The sequence below is a fragment of the Heterocephalus glaber genome, unplaced genomic scaffold, assembly GCF_053883595.1.
Source record: "Heterocephalus glaber isolate CG9 unplaced genomic scaffold, H.glaber_assembly_v1.0 deba00001472, whole genome shotgun sequence".
In the NCBI taxonomy this organism is placed as follows: domain Eukaryota; kingdom Metazoa; phylum Chordata; class Mammalia; order Rodentia; family Bathyergidae; genus Heterocephalus; species Heterocephalus glaber.
The window spans coordinates 60,003,350-60,027,272 of record NW_028258315.1 but is presented as its reverse complement, the minus strand read 5'-3'; the positions used below and the strand labels follow the sequence as shown (position 1 = coordinate 60,027,272).

Here is a 23,923-nt window from a genome sequence, read left to right as displayed (position 1 = left end):
GGGCTCAAATTTGTAAGCCTCCTACCTCAGCCTCCTAGACTGCTAGGATCACAGGTGTAGACACCATGGACAGCTGCCAACTTGTTTTTAATAAAACCTTTTCTTTTCCCATCATACTGTCTCTCTCTGGCAGCAGAACCAGACTTTTCACAGTTATAAATTTACCTAGTCTTGGGGATTTTGTTATATTAACAGAAAATGGACTAATACACCATATGATCTAGCAGTTATGCTTCTGGATACATACCAGAAAGAACTGAAAGGACTCAAAAGAAATTCTGTATCCCCATGAATACGGCATTCCTCCTACCTAAGCCTGAGTGCTTGGATTACAGGCTTGTGCCACCATGCCTAGCCAACATGTGCTTTTTAGTAATGTTTTATGGAAAGAAATAAGACAGATGTGGTGGTGCATGACTGCAATCCCAGCATTTGGGAGGCTGAGGCAGGAAGATCATTCAGAGTTCAAAGCCAACCTGAGTTACTTAGTGAGAACCTGTCTCAAAAAACTGAAGGGAACAAAAGCTCAACTTACAGGAAGGAATAAGTCTGCAGTTGAAATTAAATCCAGACTTATGATAAAACTGAGCACAAATTATTGTCTGTTGGGATAGTAAAGAAAAGTTGTCCAAAAAGTTCTGAAATTATGAGAAATGAATGTTATATGGTCCTTGAAATGTTACTATAGTGAGTGATTATGAGCATATTTTTAGCCCTTTAAAAAGAGATCTGTAAAGGGGATACCATATCTGAATATGATGAATTTGTTCACAATGGTAACCACTGTAAAGCAGAAAAAAATATACCAAAGTGATATAGATTACTCACACTAAGTGGAGCTTAGATTTGAGAGAATGCACTATATAAAATTAATATATATAAATATATATTAAAATATTAAAGTAGACTGTAGCTATTTGGGAGGCTGGGGCCAGAGGATTGCAAGTCTGAGGTGAGCAACTTAGTAAGACCCTGTCTCAAAATTAGGATTGGAGATGTGGCTCAGTAGTAGATTGTTTGTCGAGCATGTGTGAAGTCCTGGGTTCAATCCCTAATACTGGAAAAACAAATACGAAGAAAATTATATACCCTTCAACAGAATCAAACTATTACCAGCATTTTACTTCATTTGCATCATATTTTGTGTATCCTTTATGAAATACTGAGGGTAAGGTATATGTACATTGGCTCTTTATTCTTAAATATGCATTGTCTAAAATTAGGGGTATTTTTCTTACTTGACTATATTCAATTTACCAACTTCATTACATTAATGATATGTGAAAGATTTTATCTATTCCACTTTTTTCCACTGTCCCAGTAGTATCTTTGTATCCTTTTTAAAAAGTTTTGTTAATGTTTGCAGTACAGTATGATTACATTCATCATGGGGAGTTGGTACATGTATATAACACATCTTAATTCTTTTTTTATCCATGTCTCTTCCTTTGCAGCATTTTTGCCATCAACTACAGCATCCAGCATAGGGTCAAGTCAGAGAAGCCAAGAATCTGGATCATCTGAGGAAAGCTGCAGGGAGTGAACTAAGCCAGCCTAAGAGAGAAACCATAAGAACTGCAACTACCAGCAATGCCACAGGGGCAGAGCCATCCAGAGCAACCCTTTGGGGTTCACATCTTGCCACAAACTGCCTTGGATGCAGGACGTGGAACTACAGGATGTAATGTTTATCCTGCCAGATTTTGGACATGCTTGGGTCTCATTCCTTTCAATTCCCGTTTGGAGTAGAAATGTTTATCTTGTGCTATTGTATGCAGAAGTGTATAACTTTTCATTTGTACAGAAGCTAAGAGTTTGCCTTAAGTCTCAGAGGAGACTTTAGACTTGGACTTTTGATCAAAGCTGAAAATGTTAGGATTTTGGCAACACTTAAGAGATGGACTAAATGCCTTTTGTATAAATAAATGTGCAGGAATCTTTGGGGTGCCAGGGGGAAACTGTTATGGCTTGTATGTAGATGTCCTCAGAAGCCTGAAGCCTCAGAGTGGGCCTTTTTGGAAGTGGCTGGAGCCATATTTGTGTGAATGTATACTAAAGGTGTGATGCTGGGATTAAGGGGGTGAGACTGGGAGTAACTGCATGTGATTATTAAATGGGCCCACTGATTGATTTACCATAGTTGTGGATGTGGACAATGTGAAGGCTCACCCTGGGTATAAGTGGCACCACACCCAAAAGGCTGGATGGGGTAAAAAGGAGTGGCAGGCTTTCTGCTACACAGCTTTTGTGGTTTCACTGGTTCCTCTGCTTCTGCTTGCTATCTCTTATCTGCCCTGCCATGAACCATTTCTACTTTGTGATGCCCCTCTGTCATGCCATGCAACTTTTGAACCAGCTGAAGATGGACTAAAACTACAGATTGTAAGGAGAAATAAACCTTTCCTCCTTTAACTTGTGGGTGTTGGGTATTTTGTCTCAGCAATGAAAAATTAACTAAGAAATGAAGCTACTTTGCAGCAACCTCCATCAGAAACAACTCTTGAGGATTAAAATATTCTCCAAACTATGATTTCAATAAGATAGCTGAAAACAGTTATTCTTCTGTTGTATAGCTACCATAATGATTCAAATTGAGTAAGTTATGTATGTTACATAAGTCCTATAGTCTTAAGAAGAACAAAGATCAGCTACAATAAACTTTTCCTCCTTAAAAAAACCCAAACAACAAAAAAACCTTTAAGAAAAGGCTTCAGCACACAGAACAAAAGTCTAACTTATAAGTCATAAATTGTGTCTCATACTCACTAAAACAAAATCTTAAAACCTAGTCTTTATCCAGATTTGTGAAAGTATTATTGTAGAATCAGAATACAATAAAACTCTGACTGTCATTTATAAGGCCAATCTTTTAAAAAGTGAAATAAAATACCTTATACATAACTGTTTCAGTATAGAGTTCCAATGACTCTGGAATTACTCTAGCAGGCCTTGTTCATTTCTCAAATAACAGATGTTAAGACAATACCATGTCAATATAGTGCTAATTTGGTGGTACACTTTTTAAAGTCAACACAAGTTTTATTTTTATAGAAACCATTACAGATAAATAATCCAAACATTTACAAGAAAAATACACTACACAATATTGGTACTTTTTAGGCTATTTCCATCTAGGAATGTTTACTGGAAAACTTACAAAGAAAAAATTGACATCAAAGTTTTCACATTATCTTTAGTCTCCACTACATGAGAAATTTTCACAGCATATACAAAATAGTCTTTGATATGTAGCATTTCTCCCCAGTCTGAGTTCTTTCATGTATTTGACAGTACATGTGTATACTGAATGCTTTTCCACATTGCTTACATAGATATGGTTTCTGCCTGATGTGAGTTCTTCTAGGTCTACAAAATAAAAAGTAATTAGTAAATACTTTCCAACATTGACTTACATACATCTCAATGTGAGTTTTTCATCTCAATGTTTCATCTCAATGTGAGTTTTTTTATCTACAAAATAAAGATTTAGAAAATACTTTCAAAAATGGCTTATGTACATAGGATTTCTACTTGGTGTGACTTCTTTCATGTCTTTGACACTGACTATGTGTAGTGAATGCTTTCCCACACTGCACACATATATAGGGTTTCTCCCCAGTGTGAATTCTTTCATGTCTTTGACAACAATTGTATGTAGTGAATGCTTTCCCACAATGGTTACATACATAGGGTGTTGCCCCAGTGTGACGTCTTTCATGTCTTTTGCAATAGCTGTGAGTACTGAATGCTTTCCCACATTGCTTACATTCATAAGGTTTCTCCCCGGTGTGAACTCTTTGGTGAATCTTCCAATATGTGAGTGTGGTGAATGCTTTCCCACACTGCTTACATTCATAAGATTTCTTAAATTCATAGAGTTTCTCCCCAGTGTGAATTCTTTCATGTATTTTCTGATAACAGAGTGTAGTAAATGCTTTCCCACATTGCTTACATTCATAGGATTTTGACCCAGTGTGACTTCTTTCATGTCTTTCACAGTGACTTTGTGTAGTGAATGCTTTCCCACATTGCTTACATTCATAGGGTTTCTCCCCACTGTGACTTCGTTCATGTCTTTTACAATGGCTGTGTATAATGAATGCTTTCCCACATTGTTTACATCGATAGGGTTTCTCCCCAGTGTGATATCTTTCATGTATTTTCCCATAATAGACTGTAGTGAATGCTTTGCCACATTGTTTACATTCATAGGGTTGCTCCCCAGTGTGAATTCTTTCATGTATTTTCCTACAACTGTGTGTACTGAATGCTTTCCCACACTGGTTACATACATAGGGTTTCACGCCAGTGTGACTTTTTTCATGTCTTTGACAACTGCTGTATGTAGCGAATGCTTTCTCACACTGCTTACATACATAGAGTTTCTCCCTAGTGTGACTTCTTTCATGTATTTTACAATAATTGTGTGTACTGAATGCTTTCCCACATTGGTTACATTTATAGGGTTTCTCTCCAGTGTGAATTCTTTCATGTCTTTGACAATTGTTGTTTGTACTGAATGCTTTCCCACATTGTGTACATACATAGGCTTTTTCCACAGTGTGAATTCTTTCATGTCTTTTCCAATATTTGGGTATAGCAAATGCTTTACCACTTTGGTTACACACATAGGGTTTCTCCCCAGTGTGACTTCTTTCATGTCTCTGCCAATATTTGCATGGACTGAATGTTTTCTCAGATTGTTTACATACATGCAGATTCCCCCCACTGTCACTTCCTTCATGGATTTGAATGTCATTGGGTGTGTTAGAGACTTTCATAGTTTTCTTACATACAAAGGTCTTCACTTCAGGGTGAGTTCTTTCACTACAATCAGAGTAGGATTTCCCACTTTCCTCATACTTATATAGTTTCTCTACAGCCTTTCTCCTTGCATGCTTCTGAAAGAATTGGGAATCACTGCAGGTTTTCCCAGGTTCATTACATTTAGATAGTTTCTCTTCAAATCCCTCATACTCACATATTTGGTGTCTGGTGTGAGCCAAGATGGGCACATTTGGCAATGAATCTCCTGTCAAGGACTTTCCACAAGCAAAGCTTTCAGCTGGTTTTAAAACAGCTTGTTTCAGGTTCCCATTAGCATCTGGAGTCCCAAGGCATATTTCTTCATGTTGACTCCAAGCTTTGTATTGATAGCATTTTTCTACCTCTTCATTTGTTACATTTTTCCAGCAACTTTTGTATGCCTCATCAATTTCCTGGTTATCCCATGTTGTTCCTACAGCAGCCATGTTTATAAATGTTTCCCACATCACATCTCTGTAGAGGTTCTTTTGAGATAGATTCAGCAAAGCCCACTCCTCCATGGTGAAGGTCACAGCCACATCCTCAAAGGTCACTGCCTCCATTGGATGCCTTGAGGGTCTCCCAGGGTCTTTGTTATGCAACCTGCAGCCTGTAAAAGTCACAGAAGCAGGTGGATTGGGGTTCTATGCAATGTCCTCAGAATGTGCACGTTGGTGCCAGGACCTTGCTGGGACTCTAAAGAGTTACATTAGATTACACTTCCCACATTAATAGTTTCCTAGGTGCATGTCCTTCTCATATTTTCCTTAATTTTAAAATGCCTTGGTTATCCAAAATGTAGACCGGCAATAACAACAGTCTACCTCATAGTTCTATTAAAAGGCATATAATATTTTCAGCAATGCCTGGCATAGGGAAAGAATTCAATATTTGACACCACCATTACCAAGCGAAGTCTATGAGAAGTAATGTTACCTGTTCATTCCACTGCATGTAACAAAACCCTTGGATGGAATACATGTAGCAGCAGCTAGCTGAGGACTGAAAAGTAATTGGGACAAGGTAGATTAGAGCAGGAAACTAGACTCAGGGCACAATGTGAGTGTTTCCTAGTTTTTCTGTTTACTTAGATAATCTTCGCTTGCCTTTCAGCCTTGCTTCCACTCTCTTTGTCTTCTTTCATTTCTCTACTTTTTCTCCTTTTTACTATATATAATTTTCTAATTGGTTTTAGATTTTATTATATAACTATAAAGGTTGTATGGTTAAAGGTGGCAAATTAATAGTTACTACAGTTTGTCATTTTCTGGATTGTGCTTGATGTTACTGTTATTACTGGTTTTACTACTTTAGCGAAGGTGATGTAGTCATGATAAGTTGTTCTTTCATGTATGCCAATACAGACATTGTATGGTGGTCATAAACAATACCATAGTCCAGTACCAAAGAACTGGGTGCTAGATCAAACAGACACTAACCTTTAACCCCTAAAAAATCAGAGGCAGGATCTTAGGAGAGATTCACAAGCCAAAAGGTATATACTTTTAGGAGACATCTCTAAAAAGTAATCATTTCCCAGGGCTGGGGATTTAGCTCAGTGGTTCCGGCACCTGCCTTGGAAGCACAAGGTCCCAAGTTTGATTCTTGGTACCCCAAAAAAACCATAAAAACAAAAAACCTCAAACAACAAAAATAATAATTTCCTAAAGAGGTCTCTGTACTAGTAACAAAGCTACCTACCCAAAGCAATTTACAAACATCAACACAGAAAACAAATAATAAATGTAAAATTAAAAAACATGGAAGGAAGATGAACCCCACACCTCTGGCTTGCCAAGACAAAACCAAGGGGCACTGAGGAGAAAGAAATCACAAGCCACCCAGCTGAACTTCTTGAAATGGTAGCAGATGTAGCAAAACAGATGAATGAGGCTCTAGTAAAATAATCAGACATAATTGCAAAGTTTACTGAAGAGATGACAACCATAATGAAGGACATGGTTAGTGAATCTACACTAAAAAAAAAGAGGCGCTTAGGAAAGTTATGAAAACCATAAATGTGCAACATAGGAAAGAACTGAAATGCATAAAACAGATCCTAAAAGACATACAGATTAAAAATTCTATTGAAAGTATACAGAGCAGAATCAACCAATGTGGAAACAGAATATCTGATACTATAGACAGATTTAGTTAGCAAGCACCAAATGAAAGACTTCTTACAACAGTAAGGGACCACAAAAAATCAATTCCACAGATGATAGATGATGCAAAGAAGAATAACGTAAGTTTAATTACAATCAATGAAAAATCAGAATATAGCACAAAGGACAAAAAAAGTTCAAAAAAGTAACAGCAGAAAACTTCCCAAGCAAAGAAAAAGAATGACTAACTGATAAGTTAGGCATATAGAACCCCAAGTAGCCTAGATCAGAACAAAACTACACCAAGGCATATAGTAATCAAGGTTACAGAAAGTCAACATAACAAAATATTAAAAGCAGTTCAAGAAGAGAAACCAATCACCTATTTAAAAAAAAAACCATCAGAATCACTGCAGACTTCTCAATACAAACCCTTAGTAAAGGAAAGCTTGGAGTGCAGTATTTCAATCCCTAAAAAAATCAACTTTCAACTGAGATTGTTGTACCTTACAAAACTATCTTTCAAATTTGATGGAGAAATAAAATATTTCTTTGAAAACAAACACCTGAAGATATTCATGACCACCAAATCAGCACTCTAGAACATTCCGGGGATACTCTACAAAAAGACAATGAGGACAATAATTTCATGAAATCCGATAGAATGAATTCACCATGCAAAGAAAGCAAGTAAATAGAAAAGAAAGAAAAAGAACCGAAAAAAAAGAAATTAATGTGAAAAGGATGTCAATACATATCAGTTATAACTGTCAATGTAAATGGTGTCCATTCACCAATCAAAAGAAAGAGACTGGCAAAATGGATTAAGAAACAAGATCCAACAAAATGCTACATACAAAAAACATATTTCACTTAAAAAGAAATTCATAGGCTGAAAGTCAAAGAATGGAAAAGAGTACTCCATGTAACAGGAACCAGGAAAAAAGCAAGGGTAACTATTCTATTTGCAGACAAAGTGGATTTCAAGCTAAGACTGTTCGGAAGAGACAAAGAAGGTCACTACATACATGTTAAGGGAACAATCCAAGAGGAGGCAATAACAATCATAATTATATAATACAACAAATATTGATGCATGCAAATATATAAAGCAAACACTAATCAATATGAAAAATTAGATAAGCACCAATACAACTGTGATGGGGGAACCTCAAAAACCCACTATCACAGAGATCCCAGCGAGAAGCCCATGTGGACCAGAGAGGCCAGGTACGTGCAGATCCCAGCCAGGGCTCCAGCCAGATCCCAGCAGTTTGGGCCCACAGGCCCTAGCCAAAGGGTCTCCTGGAAAAGTGCTGTACAGGCAGGCAAGCAACAGCCAGAGGCCCACCCAGATACCATGGGTGAGTGCACACAGACCCCTGCCAAAGGCCCTCCCAGACAACAGCTATGCAGGTGGAAAGGCCCCAGACAGAGGCACCCCCAGATACCATCCCAAGTGTGCACAGGCCCCAGCCAGAACCCCATCCCAACAACAGAGCAACATAGGAATCCAAAAGGCCACAATTCTGAACCCAGGAATCGGCAGAGTGGTGAGCAGCAGAGAGAAGGCCTTTCTGAGGCTTGCTGAAAATTGAGTTCCACTGGGTGAGCAAAAAGTCATAACAAAGGCACAGCAGGCTGCATTTGTTGAAATGAGAAGACATGTAAACAAGTCTCAAAACCAGACTTTGAGATCACCTAAGGCAACCCCAAAGGGCAATGAGATGAAATAATCTGATATTCAACCATCTGAACTCCCTGAACTGGCAACAAAAAAAGGTCTGGAAAAAATGAAATCAGAAATAATTTCTCAGATAACAACAGAGATTGTGTCCATAGTGCAAGACATGATTAATAACTCTAGAGCAGACACAGATTAAAAAAACATAGAGGATGGCTGGGGGTTTAGCTCAGTGGCTCTGTCACCTGCCTCGCATGCCCAAGGTCCAAAAAAAGAGGAGCTGAGGAACATGATGGAATCCCAGCATAAGAAACAAATGGAGGGCCAGGGATTTAGCTCAGTGGTTCTGACACCTGCCTCGCAAGCGGAAGGTCCCAAGTTCGAGCCCTGGTACCAAAAAAAAAAAAGAAAGAAACAAATGGAGCCAGGGATTTAGCTCAGTGGTTCCAGCACCTGCCTCAAAAGCACAAGGTCCCGAGTTCAATCCCTGGTACAAAAAAAAAAAAAAAGACACAAATGGAATCCATAAAACAGATGCAAACAGATATCCAGGAGATTAAAAACTTCACTAAAAGTTTACGCGGCAGAATGAGCCAATGTGAGGACAGAATACAGATACTGAAGACAGGATTACAATTAGTGACCAGGAAAAGAAAAATTTCTTAAAAATAGTAAGGGACCATGAGAAATCAATCCAGCAGCTGCTGGGTGATGCAAAGAAGAATTACATAAGACTGACAGGCATCAATGAAGAAACAGGAGAGAGTGCAGACAACATAAAAAAAACCTGTTCACTGAAGTAACAGCAGAAAAATTCCCAAGCAGGGGAACAGAACTTGACATGCAGATAAGTGAGGCATGTAGGACTCCCAACTAGCTGTGATAAAAAAAATCTACACCTAGGCATATAATAGTTAAGATTCCAGAAACCCAACAGCAGAACAAAATCCTATAAGCAGGTAGAGAAAAGAAACAACTCACATACAAAGAAAAGCCCATCAGAATCACAGCAGACTAAGCTGTTGCTTCTTGCTGATGCTGTCTCCTGCCTGCTCTGTTTCTCCTCTGCAGTGCCCCTCTGCCATGCTACCTTGGCTAGGAGCCAGCCAACTATGGGCTGAAATTTCTACGAACTGCAGAAGAAAATAAGAGATTAAGGGAACTCCAGCTGGAACAAGAAGAAAAATTGGCTGCAGAACTGGCAAGACTAAAACATGAAAATCTAAAGGAAGAAAAGATGAGGCAGCAAGTAAGAGAAAACAGTACTGAGCTCAGAGAACTGGAGAAGAAATTAAGAGCTACTTACATGAATAAAGAGAGGGCAGCCCAGATTGCTGAAAAGGATGCCATTAAACATGAGCAAATGAGATGTGATGCTGAAATAGCCAAAACCATGATGGAAGAGCATGAGAGAGTAATAAAGGAAGGAAACACTAGAAGACAAATGAAACAAAGAGAAGGCACAATACTATCTTGACATAGAGAAATAACTTGGAAGAGCAAGAAAAAAGAAAGCAGGATGCTTATGAGCAGTTGCTGAAAGAAAAACTCATGACTGATGAAACTGTTAGGAAAATATATGAAGAAGATCAATTAGAAAGGCAACAAAAGTTAGAAAAAATGAATACAACTCAGAAGTACACTGAAGAGTTTCAGAAAGAGCAGGCCCTGTGGAGAAAAAAGAAATGTGAGGAGATGGAAGAGGAAAACAGGAAAATTATAGAGTTTGCCAATATGCAGCAGCGAAGAGAAGAAAGGATGGCAAAAGTTCAAGAAGTTGAGGGCAAAAGGCTACAGCTGCAAAATGAGCTGATTTAGAAATTGGAAGAAATGCTGTGACAGTGTGAAGATTTGGAACAAGTTCGACAAGAATTATACCAGGAAGAAGCAGCTGAAGTTTATAAGAGGAAAATAAAAGAAGAAGCAGAAGAGAAACTAAGAAAGCAAAAAGAGATGAGGCTGGGGATTTAGTTCAGTGGTTCCACCACCTGCCTTGCAAGCGCAAGGTCCTGAGTTCAAGTTCGGTCAAATGGCCTTGAAAGAACTAGTACAATAGGCTGCAAAAGAAGAAGAGATCTTTAGAAGAACTATGCTAGCTAAACTTGCTGAAGATGATCAGATAGAATTAATGAATGCTCAGAAACAAAGAATGTAGCAACTGGAACACAGAAGGGCTGTGGAAAAATTTATTGAAGAGTGTCATAACTAGTTCCTTGCAGACAAGCAATGTGAACTTGAAGAATGGCAGTTGCAGCAAAGAAGACAAGGGTGTATCAATTTGATTATTGAAGAAGAAAGGCTAAAACTTCTCAAAGAACATGCTATAAAATTAGGATATCTGCTTAAAGGAGTTTTTAAAACAAGATGATGTTGATATGCTTGGTGAAGAGTTTAGGAAAGCGTATCAGAAAAGGAGTGAAATTTGTGAAAAGAAGTGATAAGATTTGGTAAAAACTGCGTTCTTTTCTATGTAACCACTAGATGTCAGTGTAACTTTCGTTTTACAGTTTACTGGAAGTAGGAATCCATTGTCTTACTTAAATTTTCTAAAACATCCCTTTATTTCATAATTTTAAAACAATTGTCAGATAAAAATTAAACAGCTTAATGTCTTTAACTGAAAAAAAAAAAAAAGAATCACAGCAGACTTCTCAACACAAACCCTCAAGATAAGAAGAGCCTGGAGTGGAGTATTTCAAGCCCTAAAAGAAAACAACCTCCAGGGCCAGGGATTTAGCTCAGCTCAGTGGTACCACCACCTGCCTCACAAACACAAGGTTCCAAGTACAATCCCTGGTACAAAAACAAAAAACAAAAAAACCCCCCAAAAATTCCAATCCAAATTGATGTACCCTGCAAAACTATCTTTCAAAATCAATAGAGAAATAAGATGCCTTCATGACAAAGAAGCTGCCCCTTCCCAGGGTCATGATGGGCAGCAAGATGGCATCTGCTAGCTGGGTCGTCCAGGTAGTCAAGCCACATACACCATTAATAAGGTTCCCTGACAGAAGAGACAATCCTAAACCCAGTGTATCAGAAGATTTGAGATCAGCAGGGATCCCATCTCACTCTTCTGTAATTTCACAGCATTCTGAGGGAAGCAAATCACCGGAGTTGCTGATGCTCCGGGTCCACCAGACACTGCAGAAATACTAAAAATGCTACCTCAGAAGTACAGAAGGAAATTTATATCTCAAGAGGAAATGGAGTTTATCCAATGTGGAAGTCCAGAATAATGATTGTGGCTGCTGTTTGTCATCAGACAAGAATTATCTTTACAATAAAGGACTTCCAAAATGACATATGAAAAGTTGTATATTAAACAACCTTAATAAAACTTCCGCAAAAAGAAAAAAGAAACATAGAAAATTTAGATGGATACTTGTATCTTCTAATTTATGTATCCTGGTCAGCTTCTCCATAAGCTTACCTATTGTTTATATACTTTATACTTATTAAAGTATACATTTTTTTAAAAAGATACTTTCATGACAAAGAGTACCTGAGGAACTTCATGAATACCAAACCAGCACTCCAAAAAATTTTAATCAATATCCTAAGAAAAGACAATGAGGAACCCCAGGAACCCCAGCAGAATGAATCCATCAGGCAAGACAAGAAATTAAGAATGACTGGGCCAGGGATTTAGCTCAGTGGTTCTGGCGCCTGCCTCGCAAGCACAAGGTCCCGAGTTCAAGCCCCGGTACCAAAAAAAACAAAACAAAAACTAAAAAACAAAACAAAAACCAAGAATGACTGGGCTGGGGATTTAGCTCAGTGGTTTCGTTGCCTGCTGCACAAGCACAAGGACCTGAGTTCGATCCCCAGTACCAAAAAAAAAAAAAAAAAACAACCAAGAAATTAAGAATGATTACTCACTCTTCATACACAAACATCAAAACTGAAGAAAACATTAGTCGGGTAATTTGTCCACAGTCATGTTATTAGTCAAAGGTGGGACAAGGAAAAAGACAACTCACATTTCCAAATCCATGTTCAGAATTGTTTCTACAACAAATACTGTGATATTAAACTAAATATATTAGATCTAATTTCAGCTTCTAAAAAGAAGATGATTATATGATTAGGTCCATCAAAAATTAGGCAGGTTCACCATGTGTGACCCATGGTAATGGCAACACTGGTATATAGGCTGCAGGCACAGACACGATGAGTAAGCCCCTCCCCTAGATGTTTCAGTAGAAGGAGTGTGAAAGGGACTCCTCTACACAATGTTCTTCCTCCCAGAAAACCTGGCATTCTGGGAAGTGTGGCAGGGTCTCATGAGGTATGTGACAGCTGTGTGAGAACTCCAGAGCAAGCCCTGTGAGGGAACCATACATATGTGTTTCTTTGTTCATTACAAAAATACTCTCGAGATGCTTTACGAAATCAGGATGCCCACTCTGCACTTAGATTCAGAATTATACTGTGTTTCTATCTAGGTAATAAAGGAAGAAAATGAAAAGAAAAAATTATACACTATCATTTGTTTTGTTTTTGTTTTTTGCAACAGAGTCTCACTATGTAGTTCAGGCTGGCCTTGAACTCTCGGTAGTCTTCCTGCCTCAGCCTCCAGAGTGCTGTGATTACAGGCAAGCACCATTATGCTCAGTATTTCTACCCTACCTGGAGGTTAAATCATTTTCCTCCCATCAGTTAATCTCTGCTATCAATTAAATTCAACACTATAAATTACAACATGTTCAAAATTTTTCCAAAGTTAAACAAATCAAAAGAAAAAAAAAAAGGTTTACTTCCTAAACAAAAGCTACATATGTTTAAAATGTAACCAGGTGAAATCTGAGCAGGAATGGAACATAAAAGCCAATAATTATGTAAAATACTACTCCTAATGGTCCATAAGGCAGTTTAATTATCACCTCCCTTTCACACAGAAGGGAAAATGAAGCCCAGAGACATTTACAGAAGTGATACATGGTCAAGTCAATACTCAAATCCAAACATGCTGGATTCCAGAACATCCATTCTTTTTTTTCTTTTTTTTTTGTAACAGGGACTAAACTCGGGTCCTTGCACTTGTGAGGCAGGCAGCAGAACCCCTGAGCTAAATCCCCAGCCAAGAACACCCATTCTTAACATTATGCTCTGCTGTAATGTAAGGCTTGTGGCTTAGACTTTGAAGAAATCAGTAACTTAAATCATTCCATTAGACATTTCAATTTTGGCTGTGCCATTTCTTAGAAAAGACTAAATGTATCCAATTATTATTTCATTTTGAGTGCTATGTAAATAGTTTAATACTTTGAATCTTAATTTTTCAGAAACATGAGCTTAAAGGACATGAAATGATTTTTATAATTACAACAAATATTTAAGTTACAAATAAAAATGCATATACTATGGCTTCAAATTGGGTGCCATTAGCAAACTTTCTTAAATTGTGGCTCAGAAAAGATGATTTCTGTGGGAAGGGGGAAATAAAAGCATCCCACCATAAAAGTATCCAGGGGTGAAATAAAGATTACATGGAAATATACCAGATTTCTGGAATATGTAACCTACTAATAAACTTACAAATTAGTATCATGATAGATAAGCTGTATTTCTATTTATACAGCTTGCCTAGATAAAAGAAAGAAAAACAAATCATGCTTTCTATAGTCGCAGTCCTGGCAGTTGCTGAAACATAAACAACAGCTTCTCAAAACATACTAAACAGAGAAACAGAATAATGTCTAATAGGATACTTAAACAATACTGCTAGTTTACCTCATCAATAAAACTAATCACGTTTTATCCCACAAACACCGAAGATGAAGTCCTTAGCTAAAGTCCGACTCTATACATGAAATCTGTTCAGAAAGTCTCAGTGCATACTTTCTGGAAAGCAATTTGGCCATTTAGTTAATGTGATGTATGTTGAAATGCCAACTCTGGAACTCATCCTCTGGAGCTCATTCCAGATCAAACAGATAGACAACACCAAAGCCATGAAAACCACTCAGATGTCTAGTAATGAGGGAATGAGCAAATATGTAAACTATAAGGTGATAATAATAAGCATACACTTGTAATCCCAGCTACATGGGAGGCCGAGGCAGGAGGATTGAAAGTTCAAACCAGCTTGGACAATTTATCAGGACCCTTTCTCAGACCAAAACAAAACAAATACTATACCAGGACACTGCAGTACATGGATGTAATCCCAACAATTTAATGAAACACAGCCTCAAAATAAAAAATAAAATAGGACTGAGGCTGTAGCAGAGTGGTAGAGCTTCCTAGTGTTCAATCCCTAGTACCAGAAAAAAAAAGTTACACACATCCAAAAGAGCAGATTACATACAGGGGAAAAAAAGCTTTAAAGGAATACAATCTCTCAATTTGCATTTCCATAGTTGTGACCTCATGTATATCCAAACAAACCAGTGGAAAAAGTAGAAAATATATCAGCCTAATCCTAAATCCTAATTTTCCCTCTGCTACTAATTAGCTTTGTTACTTCTGAAATTTCACTTAGCCTTTCTGGATATCCTAGCCACAGTTGTAAAATGATGGCAAAATTAGACTACTTTTCTACAAATTCTTAAGACTCCAGATTCAGATTTTTACAGTCTTCCAAAATATTTTATTTTCCTAAATCTCAAGAGTAATAAACTTTCCCAAGGATTAACCTTTCTGGTTAGAAACAATCTGAAAAGTGTGGCAAACTGTTATAACACTATTCACTTTAACAGTATGGTACATGTTTCTAGCTGCTGTGGCACACGCCTATAATTCCAGCACTTGGTAGGCTGAAGAGGAGGATCGTGAGTTCAACGCTAGCTTGGGCTACCTAAAAGAGTTCAAGGGTAGCTTAGACTACATACACAGTGAGACCTTGTCTCAAAAAACCCCCACAAAAACAAAATATTAAAAACATAATGTTTACCTGTAATATTGTGGCAAGTTACATTATGTATTTCTTAGTAACTACGTAAGGTATGTAAGCATCCTTGTTAAAGATTATACAACATACATTACACATACAGGCCACAAGACTTATTATGCAGTAGGTGCCAGAATATTTAGCAAAGGACATCATTTCATTGCCACACATTATTTCATTCCAACAAAGGACATTCTTAATCAGAAAATTAAGATCTAGGGGTGTTTCTCTTTTTGAGAGGGGAGGATACTGGGGACTGAACTCAAAGCCTTTGTACTGAGCTATATTCTCAGCCATATATTTTTGTATTTTGAGATAATGTCTCACTAAGGTGGTATGTCACCCAGCCTGGGTTGCAACTTTACATACTTTAAATACTCCTGCCTCAGTCTCTCAGAGTGCTGAGATTACAGGAGTGCAAGGGTAAATCGAAGGCTTTCCAAAAATAAAACATAAAAACTTGTACCTAGCATAGAAATATCTATTTTCATACCAATTAATATTACAGGGAACTTGCAAATGAAAAAAGAAGTCACAAAGCCTGCAGGAACTGATGAAGCTCTGAGTGGAGTTCTGAGGTGACCAAAAACCAGGGGTGCTCTAGTGGCACAAGGTGGGAAGGTCTAGATGTAGGGACAGTGGGCTGTTTAATTAAGGGTGTATCATTTAGTGCCACATTGCAAGGACTAATGAACTTTGGATATCATCAAAAACAGGGGAAAGCCATATTGGGTCCATAGGATTTCTAAGGGCTCCAGTAGTAACACCTGGCCTTAGGGGCAGTGCCAGATTTGGCAAGCAGAAGACTCCCTGGAGACTGGGATCTCAGCAAAGGAAATCTATAGGGAATTTTAAAGAGGGTATTTCTATAACATCCAAAGTAAAATACTATATATATCAAGTGGCTCATTATAGAATAAGAGATGAAATGAGGTTTCACTTCAGTAAATCTTTTAATACTGAATATCTCTGTAACTAAACAGCCTAATCTGGTAGAATTGCACCAAACCTTACATGTAAGTAATTCAGCTTCACAAACCTTTTGAGCAAGATAAATAACGTTTATTAAATCTCTCAACACCTTCACAATGGGGCCATAATTTGTGCTCTCACTAGTGAGAGCCTTCAACCACCAGTGATACAAGCATGACTGTCCTGTCGGGTGGCTTTTTAATTAGTAAACAGACCAGTAAAAGTGATTAGATCTTTTGTACCACCTGTGGTCAATGCCTGATAAGACAGTCATGCATGCACCACTCATGGTTCAAGCCAGTGAGAATGTGTTAAAATAAATGTAGTGACATTTAAATTTGATGATTCTGCATTTAATTAACCAGCTACATAGTTTATTTACAAAAAGTTGATTTTTACAAAAACAAAATTGATTTTTCATATCTGGGAAATTACTTCATGAATCTGAATAAATGACCAGTTTTCCAAGTGACACACATTGCTCAACACATCTGCATTTGTGATTCTATAAATCAAATATTTCATACAAAATACAAAAAATTCTGCATTTGGTCTTTTAAAAGATTAAGGTCAATTTTGTTACTTTAGGTGCATTGCTTCTATCTAAAAATCTATAATCCTTTTATTGCAGACAGCCAAGTTAATTAAAAGGTAGTTAGGGCTGGGCCTTCAGCACAGAAAACAAACTACTACACCCTCTTACTTACCTTAGGGATAATAATTGATTGATATTCTCAGTAGACATCAATCACCTTAATTGGGGATCAAACCATCCCTAGCTAGCCCATTCCTTCTGGGATATCCATGTACACTTGCTATATTTAATCAATATTACCCAGGCCACTGTACTTGCAATCTTATTGGTAGATAATGGTTTTATCCCACCTCATGCCTACCTTGTGATTTTCCACTGGATGTTATACTCCGAACCTCATGGCTTTGTCCCATAAAACACCTTTAAAAAGTAAGGTGGGTAGGTAACCCACTTTCCAGTTCCCCTTCTGTCTGTCTTACACAGAAGCTTTCTTACTCTCAATAAATTCTTTCTACTCTTAATCTCTATTGTTCCTAGAATTCATTCTTTGGCCTTTCAGATATCTAGCAGGTTGAGAGCTATAACATTTTCCTTTTTGGATTATCTTGCTTATTAGGATTATTTGCTTCCCTATATCATTTTGATCATTATCCTTTTTGTCATTTTCAATATATTCCATAGGACTCACAGATTAGTTTACAGTCAGAGGTATAATTTTAAAAAGAGATAAAATTTAACAAGGTATCCTTTTCAGTATTTTAAACATTGCCAAGTATACTCCAGCTTTTTCTTTCTTATCTAAATCATTATTTTTAATTGGTAAATCATAATTATAAATATATAAGGTATAATGTGATGCTTATATACAATCTGGGATGATTAAATCAAGTTAACTAACATATTCTTATATTTTTTTGTGGTGACATGTTGGGAGCAACGCTACATAATTTTAGGGAAAAATCATTTGGTTAGCCTAGTTCTCCTGCCTACAGCCCAGCTATGGAATTCCAAGACATAATTGCATTTTGGCCTCTGGTCACAACTGAGACCTCAATGATCCGGTGATGTTGTCTGTGGTTCTCCAGGACAAGAAACATCCTGGGAGCTGAAAACATCCTGGGAGGAACAAACATCTACTCAGTTCCTCCTTGTTCTTGGACTGTTACATCTTATTTATGCAGGATGTACTGAACTCTCTGCAAGTCATTTGTTACACTTTGTTTCTCCCGATGTACTAAATAAAAGATGCAGTAATCTGGGGGCTTTCCTCTTTGCTGCCCAGAGCAGCACTGATCAGACCCAAAGCTCAGCTTCTTAGTCTCATTTTTCTACCTTTCCTGTAATTCGCCTTGTGCTGCCATGGCTTGCAGGAGACTAGGACTCTGCAGAGGTTCTAGTAATGTCCCCTTTCCCTGTTCCCTACATTTGGTGCCCAACTTAGATGTGAATTGGATCCAGGGGTGAACTTGACTGTGAGACAAACTTGGAGTAAGAGAGACAGCACAAGGATCTTCCAGGACGATTTCCGGACTTGGCCGAGGGGCACTGGTGGTAAATGTGTCCAGCTGGGGGTAATTTTCTATCTTTGCTGAGTTACAACTATGGGTCAGGCTCTGTCATCAGAGCAGCATAACTTTGCCAAATTACTTAAGTCACTGTTAAAGCAAGCTATGTACCCAGTACCTAAGGATGCTGTGATAGATTTGTTAAAAGACATACAAATGTACGTCCCATCTTTTCCCCAGGAAGGGGTGATGGTCTCTCCCCCTGAACGCTACCCACTTGGGGCCTTAGTCCACTCTGCTCTCAAATTCTCTCAGTCAGTTCAGGAAACCTCAGCTACCCCTCCCCCCACCAACCCTTCTGTCCAGGCTTCCACTTGTTCAGCTTCTTCTCTGGTTTGTTTTCATCTCACTGCAGCTTCTGCTCCACCACCACAGCATGCTGAGGAAGACCCTAATTCTCTAGCCCCTCAGCCATCTCACAAAGGTCTAGCTGCCCCTCTTGTGAAGCCCTCTTCTGGGGCCACTCCCTATCACCATACCCAGCAAAAGGCTGTGACATCGAGCAAGGCAGTGGGAGACCCTTTGTGCTTTCTTGTCTCAGTTTTGCCTGATACTGATGACCCAGAGGTGGACATGTATGTTCATGCCTCATTTGATTTTAACATCCTAAAGGACTTCAGGCAGAGTGTGCTAACTAATGGTGTCCAAAGCCCCTATACAGTGGGTTTGCTTGACAATGTGCTTCAGACTTATTCTCTGGTTCCTTATGACATTTTTCACCTTGCGAAAACGTGCCTATCCCCAGCTCAGTATCTCCACTTTGAGGTGGAACTGCGTTCTTTAATCAGGGAACAGGCTCATAAAAATGCTTAGGGAGATGCTCGGTCAAGAGAAGTTACTATCGACATGCTATCAGGCACAGGTGACTTTTTGGATTTAAGCAGGCAGGCCTGTTTCCCAGCGTTACTCTTTCACCAGCTAGAGGACCTCCTGTGGAGGGCTTGGGCTTCTGTGCCAGTTGAGGGTGAGCTGACAAAATCTTTTACTCAAATCATGCAAGGGCCAGTGGAAACTTACACAGAATTTGTAGCGAGATTACAACAAACTGTTAAGAGACAGATTTCTAATTCCCAGGCAGCAGACATCCTGATTTTACAGCTAGCCTATGAAAATGCTAATATGGATTGCAAACAGGCAATAAATCCTGTTTGATCCTCTAAAGATCTTGGAGCATATATTAAGGCATGCCAGAATATTGGGTCTCCTTTATACAATTCAGCTCTGATGGCTCAAACCATCTCCCAACATTTACACGGTATACACAGTGATTTAAAATGTTTTAATTGTGGAAAAATGGGGCATCTCAGAAAAAACTGCAAAATGAAAGTGGCTTTACAAGCTGACCCAGAGCCACTGAGTCAGGCATCCAGAGAAAATAAGTTACCACCTGGCCAATGTCCTCAATACCACTCCAAATATGATAGGGATGGTGCACTGCTGCTGGGAAATGGAAATCGAGCCCTTCCCCGGGCTCGGGAAACAATAGGGGATCAGCGCCAGGGGGCTCCAGTCCCCGAGTCAGTGGTACCTGGTTCAGACCCATGCACAAGTACAAAATCAGACAGCATGGGTGTCCAGAGGGACATTTCTTCCCTCATCAGGGGAACACTGGGGAGCTCAGGAATAGATCTTCCTGCTGCTCAGAGTTCACCTGCTGGGAGGTGAGACTCCAGGATCTGTCCCCAAAGGAATTCATGGATCCCCCCCACCCCCGAACCTTTGGCTTGATACTTGGAAACTTCCCTCTAACTCTGAAAGGCATTACAGTTATTCCAGGTATTGTTGATTCTGATTATACCCCTGAATTGTGTGTTCCTGTTAGCGCCACAGGACTTTGGGTAATAGAACAAGGAGATTATATTAAACAATTGTTGCTCTTGCCTAAACCACAATTAAATAATGTTAGCCTTAAAAATTCCTGAGAGTATCCTCAGCCAGAAATTCCTCAAGAAGAGATTTTTTTCACCCAAGAGATTTCCAAAAACCGGCCCATGTGCAAAACTAAATTGAATGGCAAATTCTTTACAGGACTGATAGACACAGGCGCGGATGTGTCCGTGATTGGCACACGTTTTTGGCCATCATCTTGGGGGAAAAAAAACCAACTAAAACATCTCTGGTAGGCCTTGGCACCCCCCAACAAGTTTTGCAAAGCTCCATTCCCCTGCCTTATGAAGGGCCTGATGGTCAAATGGGACATAGTTGCTCCCATACCTGTAAATTTATGGGGCAGAGATTTGTTGGAAGAATGAAGAGTCGTAGTGACTGCCCCCTGAAACTTAACTGGGCCAACAGATGATGTCTAAAATGGGATATGAACCAGGAAAAGAATTAGGCAAGCAACGTCAGGGAACAACACAGCCTATAGAACAGAAACAAAAAGATAATCGCTTTGGAATTGGATATGATCAAAATTTTTAGTTGGGGCTATTGAAGAAGTTTCTCTGCCCAAGGCAGCCTTGCTTTACAATGGAAATTAAATGATCCCATTTGGCTTAATCAATGGCCCCTACCACAGGAGAAACTAACCATTCTAGAGCAACTCATATTAGAACAAGTTAACAAGGGACATTTAGAACCATCTGTGAGCCCTTGGAACACACCTATCTTTGTTATTCCTAAAAGGTCAGGCAAATGGCGTTTGCTTCAGGACTTATGTGCAGTTAATGCAAACCTCATTCCAATGGGGGCACTGCAACCTGGCTTACCAAACCCAGTGGCAATCCCCCAGAAGTGGCCATTTATAATTACAGATTTAAAAGACTGCTTTTTTAACATTCCTTTGTGGCCAAGTGACCAACCTCGATTTGCCTTTTCGGTACCTAGTACGAATTTTAAAGAACCAATGAAGCACTTTCAGTGGACTGTGTTGCCTCAAGGAATGGCTAACAGCCCCACATTGTGTCAGCTTTTTGTAGCACAGGCTCTTCAAGCTACTCGTACATTATTCCCTACTGTATGTTTAACACATTATATGGATGACATACTAATCTCTGTGAATACACAACAGCTACTTTTACAGGCCTTTACTGTTGCAAAGAAGGATTTAGTGCATTTTGGATTGTGCATAGCACCTGAAAAGGTTCAACTATCTGAAGCTTATATTTACCTGGGTACCTTGTTAGTAGAGCAATCGATTAAGCCACAAAAGATACAATTTAGGACAAATTAAAAATGTTAAATGATTTTCAAAAATTATTAGGTGATATTCATTGGATTAGGCCTAAGATAGGGATAGCAACTTTTCAAGTGAGAATTTGTATAAAATATTACAGGGAGATTCTGATCTTAATTCCCCTAGAAAATTAACTCCAGAGGTACAAAAGGAGTTACAATTAATAGAATAAAGCATATATAACTGTCAGGTTTTTCATATCAACTCTAATTATCTGGTTTATTTGTTTGTGCTTAACACCCCTCCACTCACCTACAGGCTTAATAGGGCAACAGTATGAGAAACAGGTCTTTCCCATGGAATGGTTGTTTTTATCTAACTAGTTAATGAAATCTCTACAATTATATCAAGAGCAAATTGCAAAAATAGTTTCCTTGGGACGTAATCATACCCTACAGTTATTTGGTGCTGACCCTCATTTCATCATTATCCCAACTGATAAGGATCAAATGCAGATGCTGCTAAAGACTGCTTTATATTGGCAAGTAGCCTTTGCAGATTTCATTGGACACATAGATAATCATTACCCTAGTGATCCTCTGTTTCAGCTTTTTTCATGACATGAGTTTATTCTCCCCAAGATTACTCAATTTCAGCCATTGCAAGGTGGCTCAATCCATTTCACCGATGGCTCCTCTAAGGGCCAAGCAGCAATGTGGACCTCTTCCTTTAGTTATGTGTTGCCTACACCTGGTCTCTTTGCTCAGTGGTCAGAGTTGCTAGCCATTTTATTTGTGATCGAAAACTTTCCCTCCCAAACTCTTAATATTTTAAGTGATTCCTTTTATGCAGTTTCTTTGACTCAAAGACTGGAAGGGGCTATGGTCCGCTCTACCTTAGAACCCAAATTATTAAACTTGTTTTTAAGATTACAAAAGGCCATACATCAAAGAACTGCTCCCTTTTATATTGGACATAGTCAATCACATACGAACCTTCCTGGGCCACTTTCCTATGGCAATGCACAAGCAGATCAGCTTATAGGATTCCTTGCTGCTTTTGATCAGGCTAAGGAATCACATAATTATTTCCATCAGAACTCCAAAGCATTACAACATGATTTTCAGCTATCTCGAGCTCAGGCACAACAGATAGTTATGGCTTGTCCTAGTTGCTAGCAGATTCCACGGCCCATTCCCCCTGAAGGAACTAACCCTTGAGGCCTAGCCGCCAATATGATTTGGCAGATGGATGTGACACATGTCCCCTCTTTTGGAAAGTCTCGATTTGTACATGTCTCCATAGATACATTTTCACACATGATACATGCCACGTGTCACTCTGGTGAGAAAGGTCACCATGTTCAACAACACTGCTTGTCTGCCTTTGCTGCCATGGGAGTGCCCAACATCATTAAAACTGAAAATGGTCCAACATATGTTAATAAATTTATCCAAAAATTCTTTATTTGGCATGTTAAGCATAGTACTGGTATCTCGTATAATCCACAAGGACAAGCCATAGTAGAAAGGGCCCATGGCACCCTCAAACATCAATTGCTTAAACAATCACAAGGAAATCAGCTGCCTCCACAAGCTTGTTTAGATCTAGCTGTTTTTGTACTCAATTTTTTGAATCCTGTAGCAGGCTCCACACAACCACCTGCTATGCTCCATTGGCAAACAGACGGCACGGTTAAGACTCAGAAACCACAAGTCCTTTGGAAAGATGTACAAACAGGTAAGTGGAATGGCCCTGCTGCCTTAATACTTGGGGGAGAGGTTTTGCCTGTGTTCTGACAGATAATGATGAAACCTTGTGGCTGCCCTCCCAGGACGTGAGACCATGGGTCACGCTGGTGGAACCGCCAGCATCTTGGAGAATGGGTGATAGGACCCTGGCTGAGAGCAATGAGCCAGCTGCACCTGAGGGATCCACCTCAACAGCGACGACCAACAAATCCACAGCGGGGTCCAGGATTGAGATGATGCCCCCAGAGGAATAATAATTATAGGCTTATGGTCAAAAATTTAAAAAGGAAAGGCACAACTTGAAAATGTTTTTACATTTATAGGAGTAAAAGTGCTTGCATTCCCTCTGATTCTAATCTCAAGAGATCTCTGTTAATTGACTACAAAAGTTTTTGACCAGTCTCATATGCAATTATAAACCTAAAAATCATAAAAGGGATATTATAATTTGATTTGGCCAAATATATTTGAGTGCACTCTAATTTTATAATTTAT

The 23,923-nt window shown here is 38.8% G+C and overlaps 1 protein-coding gene and 2 pseudogenes across 3 annotated transcripts in view; 2 read left to right on the top strand and 1 right to left on the bottom strand.

Annotated features, from left to right (window-relative positions):
- Window positions 1-3,331: 3,331 nt before the first annotated feature.
- Window positions 3,332-23,923, bottom strand: part of LOC101707863 (uncharacterized) — a 57,698-nt gene continuing 37,106 nt past the window's right edge. For all 3 annotated transcript variants that reach the window (XM_087182047.1, XM_087182045.1, XM_087182046.1), the window contains exon 2: window positions 3,332-5,416. In XM_087182047.1, coding sequence (XP_087038173.1) covers window positions 3,528-5,369 — 1,842 coding nt within the window. In that variant the 5' untranslated portion in view covers window positions 5,370-5,416 and the 3' untranslated portion in view covers window positions 3,332-3,527. The remainder of the gene's footprint in view (window positions 5,417-23,923) is intronic.
- LOC101726658 (meiosis-specific nuclear structural protein 1 pseudogene) lies at window positions 6,756-10,671 on the top strand (annotated as a pseudogene).
- Window positions 11,432-11,834, top strand: LOC101707492 (alpha-ketoglutarate dehydrogenase component 4 pseudogene; annotated as a pseudogene).